General features: G+C 41.5%; 1 protein-coding gene across 1 annotated transcript in view; it reads right to left on the bottom strand.

The window, feature by feature from the left end:
- Nucleotides 1–205: 205 nt before the first annotated feature.
- Nucleotides 206–10,285, bottom strand: part of LOC134865888 (disco-interacting protein 2 homolog C-like) — a 155,027-nt gene continuing 144,947 nt past the window's right edge. Inside the window, 11 exon segments of the mRNA XM_063885695.1 lie at nt 206–1,403; nt 1,485–1,513; nt 1,515–1,609; nt 2,539–2,713; nt 3,191–3,265; nt 3,347–3,404; nt 5,275–5,336; nt 7,293–7,322; nt 8,726–8,896; nt 9,002–9,170; nt 10,166–10,285. The exon segment at nt 10,166–10,285 is cut by the window's right edge and continues 11 nt beyond it. Coding sequence (XP_063741765.1) covers nt 1,151–1,403; nt 1,485–1,513; nt 1,515–1,609; nt 2,539–2,713; nt 3,191–3,265; nt 3,347–3,404; nt 5,275–5,336; nt 7,293–7,322; nt 8,726–8,896; nt 9,002–9,170; nt 10,166–10,285 — 1,237 coding nt within the window. The 3' untranslated portion in view covers nt 206–1,150.

The following is a 10,285-nucleotide window of genomic DNA, read 5'->3' as shown; positions in this document are numbered from 1 at the left end:
AATAGGATCGTCCGATGGAGGGTGCAGAATATGTCAATTTTTCTCAGTGATATTTGGGATTTAAAATTCATACATGAAAAGAAAAACGTATTTTAAAATGTTAAAACACAATGGCCCTACTTTCTGGACTTGGCTGTGAACCCTGATACTTATCATTTAAATTAGATTTCCTACGTTTTATTGGAACAACACACGTTACAGGCTAATAAAGCCTTGGTTCAGATCTCTTCATGAGGAATAACACTTGTATTTTCAGACCAACATGCAGGTAGAAGGAGTCCACCTGTTTCGCTGTGAACCCCTAACGTCCAATATAACCTATCATCATATATTTCTCTTCTGCACGTGTTTCCCTCCAGATAATACAATGCTTTTTAGGTTGTTTTTATGTAATATTAGCAAATATTCAAGAGCAAAACATTCTTGAATGTCTCATCATATACTTCTTAAAGAGAAACAAAATAAATTAAATCAGTTTCTTTTTGTACATACTTACATGATATGAAATAATGTGTTGTTTCGCTTCAGTCGAAGCACGGGAAATAACCGGAGTTAAAGGCGTTAGCTGTTAGCGGTTAGCACACTGATCTCCCGCCGAAATGGGACGGACGGTTCGGTAAATAATACAAAAAGTAACGCTTATAAAACAAACAAAAACAACAAGCTAGCATGAAGCAAACGTGTCGTACCTCATCGTGAAGTTCGCTGCGACCCGACCTTCGTATCAAAACATACCCCGCTCTTTGTGATTGGTTGATAAAATATCTTCTATGCCACAGTTTGTTTTTGTGTGAATATCAAAAAATAGCCTGAACTTTTTATGATAAAAACAAATACTTAACGTGAACCAAAACGCAATTTAAAAACCAGAATCTGTGTGAGCGATTGTCCTCTTCCGCCTCCAGGATTGCCACGTGTTTCGGTAAAAAAAGGAAAGAACTTTCTGGCTTTGAATGGACTTTGCTGCACATGTTGCATCCTTCAAAATAAAAGCACGGCCTGAGCGCTAACACGACACAACCACTGGATTTGTTGGGAGCTAGATGGCAGCAGCGACGGTTCAGCGTGAAAGAACTCTGACTCCGGTTCTATCGTTTCAGTCTCAGGTGCAGAACTTTTCCTCCGCCTCTGTGTCGTCCACCGGGGGGCGCTACATGTTGTACGCCACGTAGATGGGGTCCAGCTGGTCGGCCAGGAAGCCATCGCGCAGGTGCATTCGCTGCTTCTCGCCCCGGGAGTTGATGGGGATGACGCCGATGTCCACCACCACCACCACGCCCACGATCAGGTAGTGCTCCTCCAGCACCACGTTGGTGACCAGGGGCACCAGGTCCAGAGCCTCGTGCTCCGAGCCGTCCAGCTCCACCACCACCACCAGCAGGTTGGTCCACGTGAACACCGCGCTGCAGGAGGAGGAGAAGGGAAGGTGAGTTAACGGTGCTGTGTGTCATTGAGCTGAGATTCCTCCCTGCTGTGCCACTCACCACTCGGTGATGCTCTTGTGCGTCCGGATGAACGGAGGTCTCGATGTCGATGGGATGGTAACGCATCCCTCTGAGCTCCATGGCTTCCTCCAGAGCTCCGACCACGTACAGAGCATCGTGACGCTCTAACACACACACACACACACACACACACACACACACACACACACACACACACACACACACACACACACACACACACACACACACACACACACACACACACACAATTAGTGCCATGGTGTGTGACTTGAATACTTTCCTTAAATTACATTTCCTCCACCATACAGAGTATAGCAGGGGCTCAGTCAGTAGGGGCTTGGACTGGGAACCGTAGGGTCGCCGGTTCAAGTCCCCGAACAGACTTGAAAAAATATGGAAGGTGGACTGCTACTTGGAGAGGTCCCAGTTCACCTCCTAGCCCTGCTGTGGTGCGCTTGAGCAAGGCACAGGACACCTCCAATCCCCCCTCCCCATTGCTCCCCGGGTGCTGCACAATAGCTGCCCACTGCTCCTAGTACTAGGATGGGTTAAATGCAGAGGACACATTTCACTGTGTGTGCTCTGCTGTGTGCATGTATGTGACAATAAGAGGGTTTCATCCTCCGATTCTTCTATACGGGAAATAAACCCAAACACTTTATGTTCTGTTGCTGCCATGACGTCAATTTCCCTGCGGGGATAAATAAAGGTGCATCTGATCATATTTCCAAGGAGTCAGCTGCATATTTGGACAAAATCAAGCAACTGTCAAAAAAAACAAATCCCTTTCAGGATAAAACATATATTCTGATTCTTATTTGAAAAAACTTTAGATGTTTGAACCTTGATAATGTGTTTTTGTAATCAATCACGTCCCTCTAACATCCAGTGTCTGACACCATAAATATAGAAAGCAGTGAGTGAGATTTGACCCCATGATAGTAAAATCCTCTCTGTTTGAAACCACACTAATGGCGGCTCTTCAACTCCCCTGAAGATGTTGAATCCTCCTCTCTGTGATCACTGAAGGTTCGCCTCCATCACCTCCCCCCCCCCCCCGACCCGTCCTCACCTCCGCTGGCGTCCGTCAGCTCTGTACGGCGCAGGAAGCCCAGGTATCCGGTTCGAGCCCAGAGGGTCTGCGTGTCCCCGAAGCTGAGCCGCGAGTTGAAGTGGTCGGACTGCAGCGCCTCGTCTCCGTACACCGTGAAGTAGCCGCTGGCGTTATGGCCGCTCTGCACCCAGATCTGTGTGTGTGTGTGGGGGGGGGGGGTTATTTTATCACACGGCTTAGTTATATACTCGATTCGGACATTTCAGAGGGTGTTGATACTCGATAACACACCGCTGCTGAGCAGAATAATGACTTGCTAAGGAGGATTCATGGAGACAAAGGACTGGCTCGTGGAAACTGAACAGACTTGATTAAAAATGAATGAATTATAATAAATGTATTTTTACATAAATCATTTCATTAAATTAAATTGTACTCTATTTGTTTTTTGCCAATTCTTAAAATATTTATGTTAATATAATTTCTTTCAACATAAATTATTTCTATCTTCACATTTTTACTTTGCATAGAATCTTTCATTTAGTCTAACTTTCATTGAATTCATTTTAATTGTCCTTTTTACTTTGTGTTTATAACAACAATTAAATGACATCTTTCTTCCGTCTTTATGTTTCATAACTTTTTTTAATGTATCTTATAATAGAGGTACCTCGCCCAGGTGAGACTCCCCCATTGGTCCTTTGGTCTCCGGGTTGGCGATGATGATCCGGACCCCCGGCAAAATCTGACCGGAGAACAAACATTAATATTTACATCGTTCAGACATTTTGAAACACAGGAAGAAGCTAAAATATAAACCGCTCACCTTCCCGGACTCCATGAGGGGAAGGCTGTGTGGAGACCCCCGCTCCACCAGTCTGACCCTGCAGAGAAAGAACAGGGACATTAAATCTGAATACTTAGAACATGTAAATAATTCAAGGAAACCAGAGTTATTTAATTCAAAAGTGACACAATAGTGTATATTTTATTTGTACCTCTGTTGTTAAAAAAAGAGGAAGTGCTCTGGTTTCAGACAGAGGGTGAAAAGAGGAGCTGCAGCACAGGCAGTATGAGAAACATAAAGAGCTTTCTGAACATTAAAGCACGGAGACATGTCCCAGGAGAGACTACACACTGATATGAAGCTGCACATTACCTAATTATGATCTGTAACCATGCACAGAGAGTTATTCAAACACTGCAGGACTGAGCAGTGAGAGGACTTGTCTGCAGAGACACTGGGAACGTTTTACTCCTGCCATGTTCAAACGGAAACTGCATTTCCTTTTTCAGCAGTGAGCTGCTGTCTATCTGAGTTTAGTATCTCAGTTTGGCTCCTTTAATCCCGGCGGACCACCCTGTCAGGAGACATTTGAATGCATCTATATTCCAATGTGTCAACACTGAGTGGGTGTCCAGTTTCACCGTCAAGTGAATGAAATCTGACACTGATGCTGAGCACTCATGGTATTTTTTAAACCTCCTGTTGGTTCATTAAGTCAGATTCTTCCCTGAAAACTCTGGCCCAAAAAAATCTGTCAGAATCTGAATAGATTATTTTTCACAGGTTATTTTGGGTTTAAAAAAAAAGAAGTTTCCCTTTTGATTGAAATAAAATAAAAGATAGACAATAAAAAATAGAATAAAAATAGGTATATTACATGAGAGGGTAAAAATGTACAATAATGTATTAAAAAGGTGGAAAATGCTACGATAAAAGATCAAATAAATAACGTAAAAACAAAATATTTACTAATTTTAAATAAAAGATCAAATTAAATAATTTATATAAACATCAGAAGTCAAATAATATTTTTAATATTTATAAAAATATGGAGTTAAAATGAAATGTCAAATAAAATATAAAAAGAAATAAAATCTAAATATTAAAATAAAAGAAGACATTAAACCAACATATGCACACTGTACTACCATATATATGTATGAGTATAAATAACTTGGTAATGCTTAACTGCAATGTTTCAAAGTGTTTTCCTGCTCATGCACTGGGACTGGGTTTTAAAGACATCTATCTCAGAAAGTGTTTCTGAGGCGGTGAAGCTGTCGTCCTGAAATCCTCGTATGGTCTTTAACTTTCCCCTCGTTATCCTCAGAGTGTGTGCTAACAGCCGGGAGCGACGGCCGCTCTCTGCTGAGTCGTGCTCCGGAATAATGACTCAGCACTTCATTTATTCTGAGTGTTTGCTGAGTGGCAGCCTCTCCATTCACAAACACTGTGCTGCTCATTAATAACCGTTACACATCCAACCTGAAGCTGTGCCGAGGAGGACGATGTCAGGATATTTAATGGAAGTAAAACATATCCAGAAAATACAGGAGGATACCTCGGTATACAAAAACACTTCAAATATATATTTCTTTGTTGCCTGTTTTATGTTTTTTGAAAGTTACGTGTCGAACATTTGACTATCTGTACGTTTTTGCATAAAATCCATTATATGGCTTCTATAATCTCCTATAATTACATGTTTACATCTGTTGCTTGCAGAAGGAGCACCTTTACTTTTGATAACAACTCAATAACACATTGTGATTTGCTAAGGGGGCGGGACATCTGTGAGCTGTTGTTGACCAATCACAACAGAGCCGGCTAGCTAACCAATCAGAGCAGACTGGGCTCTGGTTTCAGACAGAGGGTGAGAAGAGGTCAGCTCAGGCAGTATGAGAAACATAAAGAGCTTTCTGAACATTAAAGCATGAATAAATAAATGGCTGTTTTCTTGAACTCACCTGTCATGTCGTAGCGCTCTCATGTCCACGAACACGGTGGTGGGGTCGGGTCCTGAGGTTCCCTGTAAACAACACAATGTTTACCTTTACAATTCAACACTAATACAGATACTACTATTGTGCAACTGCGTGACACATCTACTCCTACAGTGGAGGCTACTGGTGGGGTTCCTATAGTGCTCAGAGACAAGCTCCCCCCCCCCCCCCACCCTCCCCACAGCAGAGGGAGGAGCTTTGAGTTTCAGACTCTACAACGTTTTACAAGATTTAAGGGAGAACAGCAGCGGGATGATTGTTGGAGGAAAACAAAACAAAAATGAAAGTATTAACAAAGATATTCCAACATAAAAAGCGTTTCTAAAATCTACTTGATTAGCGTGCAAACTCATTAGAGAGGAAAGAGAAGAGGGGAAAGTGAAAACAAGCTCAGGGGAAAAGAAAGATGGAAGAAAGGGGTGATGAACAAACACCACATTAAGAAATATACATCTATCAATTATGATTTGACCCTATAGAGTGGTGCAGGGATGGTGTATTTCTGTAGTGGACCCTGAAGGCAGCATCTCCCTGGTTCCCTCCACAAAAATCCAATGGGGTTTTTCCATTGGATTTTTGGAATATTGAAGAAAATAATCTCAATGTTTATGATACTTACACGTTTAGTTCAGCAGGATAATCTCCACATATTTACATCCCTTTATCATTTCTAAAGTATAAAGCTAACATTAGGCTAAAGACGAACTACAGCACGGTCACATGACTTCACGTCACCACCGCTAAGCTAAAGGCGGCTAATGTTGGGCTATAAAGGAACTACAGCACGGTCACATGACTTCACGTCACCACCGCTAAGCTAAAGGCGGCTAATGTTGGGCTATAAAGGAACTACAGCACGGTCACATGACTTCACGTCACCACCGCTAAGCTAAAGGAGGCTTTAGTCGTCTCATTTAGACACTGATATTGAATGCTGACTCATTCCTGCACCACTCTACATGGATATCAGCGTTACTCCTTTGTTCTGTGTTGTGATTTTGAGTGAAAACTTGAACTGAGGTCAGAGAAACAGAAAGACAAAGACCCGCTCCGACCTCTCTCTACCTCCACCATCCCTCCTTCCCCTCGTTTCTCTCTCAGAGGGGATTTTAAAAACCTTTGCAGAGAGAAACTGAACACACAGCCCACCACCGGACACACAGCGGCACAAACACACACCCGGAGCAAACATGGCCGACTGCATCATCTCCATCATGTAGTATTTTTTTATTTACAACGGAGCTGTTTGTATCATACTAATAATGGTATAAATTTGCAGAAACGTTGGAATTTCTGTTGACTTTTTAAGTTATGTTTATAGTCACTATTGTAATCTATTATCAAAGCTTGGTCACACCAGAAATGTACACTACAATTAGTATTTTTCTGGTCCTTTTGGGTGCTTTCTGATCTTGAACACTGAAAAATACAATGAGGTAATGAAACAAAAAAAATGGTATGTTTGGTTTTTATTTTAATTCTGAAATATTTTTAAAATTCTACATTTTTTTATAATTCTTTTAATCTTTGGAAATTGAAAATGTTCTCTGATTTTATGCTTTCAGATTCAGATCATTTTAGTACCGCATATTAAGCTTATTTCTGCATTACTTGCTGATTTTCAATGCCAAAACTGTGCTGTAGCTATCGTGCACATGTCATCCGAACTTTTGCATCCTTTCAGCAAATTATCTCCATGGACCTCTGCAGAATAACATCCAGATTTGTTGATTTTAGGACATTTTTTCACATTTTTAGCTTACATTCTGGTGCGACCTGGTGCTAACTTTAGTAAATCCAAACTGCCTGAAGCTCCTTTCATCTGTAACTAAGATAAACCTTAAAAAAGTCCTGAAAACTTCAAAAAAATTCCCTAAAACCTCTGATCTGAAGCCAGCTGATGAGTGATGTGCTGACAGGCAGTGGGTGGAGGTGGTGGTGGTTTCAGGGAGGGGAGGGGGGAGGGTGATGGTGGTTCCTACCTGATCCGCAAGCTTCCCCAGCCTGTGAGGCTACAGCAGCAGAGAGGAGGAGGAGGAGGAGGAGGAAGAAGGAGGAGGAAGAGGTAGAGGAGGAGTATGAGAAATGTGGGCGGGGTTATGATTAAAACAAGGAAGAAGGAGGAAAGAAAGAAAAATGTCAAAATGTAAAACTGAAGGAAACCAAAGACGCGCTCAGCCTGGTGTTAGTCTCATTATTTAAGCTGCTGAAAAACATTGTGTGTATCGACTGCATGCACCTTATAACATTAAGGGTAACATCTTCCTTATATTTTAGGAGCAACATCCTTTAAATGTTAAGCAATATTGTAACTCGTTAAATTATTGGGAATACATTTGATTAAGTTGTGTAGAGGAGATCACGTGAGCTCCTTTTATCATCCTCTACTAACTCAGTGACATTTACAAATATGTATTACGTTTAAAAAAACACTTGACATGATTTAATCCAAATCCTTTTTCCATCCTGTCCATTTATTTATATAAAACATATTTAATAATTAATACAAAGGAATTGTTTTAAATATGAAAATAAATAAATGTATAAAACATTAATAGTTTAATAATTAATCAAAATAAATATACTGTAAAAACTCACATGTTTAATTGTCCTCTCCATTTAAAAAAAATATATATAAGAATTTAAGAAAAATAAACTTTAAATGTAACTTTGAGAACAACATGATTTGATCCTCTTCAGGGTGCAAATCAAATCTGAGATGTGAAAGCGATGATCGGCTGGAAATGGAGGGATGGCGCTGAGACAGAGAGAAGCTGAATGTCTCCAAAATGTTTGTTTTTTTTAGGATGATTGAGAACAGAATGGCTTTAACTTTTTCCTGAAGAATAGATATGTTTCCTCCCCAACAAACATATCAGTGTTGCATGCTTACAAAAAAGAGAAGCGGTCATCCACACACTTTCAAAAGCACTCTCAACTTTAAATGCAAGAGACATAACTGCAGCGATGTCTTGGTTTAACCTTCAAAGATCCCCAACAGGAGAATATCAAACTCAATTTAGGATTTATTTGACAGCTGGTAATGGGAGTGAGTCCTTGGTCCCTAAAAACACAGAATCATCCACGAGACATTCCTTAAAAAATGTCCATCCTCTTCATTTTCTTACAGACAGCAATAAAACAGTAACATCTGTGTGGTATAAAGACTGATTTGAACTCTAAGGCTAAAGGTCATTTAGCAAAAGTACCAAACAGCTGCTAACAAAGAGCTAACTGTCAGCTAACTGTCAGCTAACTTTCTTGAGCAACAAAAACAAAACACACCAGCAGCAGCTTTTGCTTAAACCCAGCTTCTTTACGGGAATAAAAAAGCTGGTTTCTTTCTCCAGTCACCCCAACAGACGCCCTGAGGAAACAGAAACATCTCTCAGCAGAGGTGCATCATGGGACTGACCTGCAGGCAGATGGCGAGGTTGACCCGGCAGCCGAAGGAGGTGCTGACGGCCCGCGGGTGGAGGCCCAGGTCCTTGAAGAGTTTGGAGAAGGACTGAGTGAGGGCGGTGCGAGGACGCTCCTCTGCCACGACCACGCAGGTCCTGACCCGCGACAGGTCCAGCCCTCGAGCCTAGAGAACAAAAACATGGCTCTCATAACTGGACCCGACCCCCCTTCATCTTTGCATGCCTGTTGAGTAATGCTTTGGTATGAGTTCTCTCCCCCACCCCCTTACCTTCAGGGAGTCGGTCTGCAGGCCGAGCCCCTTGGTGCACAGCTCCATGACGCTGTAGGAGCAGAAGGTGTCGCGCACTTTGTACTGACTGACAGCTGACAGCCAGAGGGCGGGGTTCACCTCCAGTTCGGAGGGGGGGATCAGGATGGACTGGTGACCTGAGTACACACTGTGGGGAGGAACACGACCAAACATCAGCTGAGCAAAGAGGGGTTGTGTTGATGCCAAAATGTAGAAATGCATGTTGATATTTACTAGCAACAGTTAACAGTTCAAGCTCAGAAAACATGGAAAGACTGTCTTCAAAACTTCCTCTTTGACATGCCTTTGCTCCTTTCCTCTGCCTCTCCCTTCAATTCAAGTTAATTCAATCAAAACTTTATTCCAGCCTCGCATGAGGGTCCTATGGAAGCCCTGAGAGGCAGGAGGGAAAAACACATCCTGCTTTATTTTCTGAGGCTGGTCTAAATAGCTGTCTCTCCTATGTAGGAATTAAGGTACAATAAAAAGAGGACAGTCTATCCTGATTCATATTTTCCCGATCTGTTGAAACAGAGGAAGAGAGTTTTTGCAGGTAAAAAAAAAACCTTTTATTTATTTGAATTGTTTAAATGTTTTATATTATTTGTTTATATATTTTCTGTTGATTTATCATCTTTTTATTATCTGGAAATATCAGTTATTTATTTTGTATTATTATTTTAGAATATTTACTGTGGCCACAAGAGGCTGTAGCGCACCACTACCCAACGGTTTAAATACAAATAAACCCATGAACCCTAAAAACAAGGTGTGTATGAGCTAGTTATTAAACAATTAGCTATAAATGTGATTTAATATTATTAAAATATGCTTCTTATTTTTTATAATCCTGACAAAAAACCCAGAACAAAATCACCTTCAGAATGATTTTTCTAGGCTGTTTTTTCTTCACTATTTACCCACATTTTTAAATCATGCCTAAAGAAAGACCAGCAGAATTGTTTTGTTTTGATCTCATTTGCCTCTCAGGGCTTCCGTAGAGTCCCATCACTAAACTAAGAATAATAAGACACAGGTCCCTTCAAAATAAAACAGCAACACTCAACCTGACGTTCCCTCCATGACTACAAGTGTTTTTTAAGTTGAGCTTCTTTATTCTGAGACCCACTCAGTGGTTCTGACCTGCAGAGGCACCAGAGGACGAAGCCCAGGCCGCAGTATGGGTCCAGGCAGATGGCCACCTCTCTGGACGGGTAGAGCTCACACTGCAGCTTGATGGAGCGGCAGAAGGCACTGGTGGCT

The sequence above is a fragment of the Eleginops maclovinus genome, chromosome 6 (assembly GCF_036324505.1).
Source record: "Eleginops maclovinus isolate JMC-PN-2008 ecotype Puerto Natales chromosome 6, JC_Emac_rtc_rv5, whole genome shotgun sequence".
NCBI lineage: Eukaryota > Metazoa > Chordata > Actinopteri > Perciformes > Eleginopidae > Eleginops > Eleginops maclovinus.
This window is presented reverse-complemented; position numbering and strand designations above follow the sequence as displayed.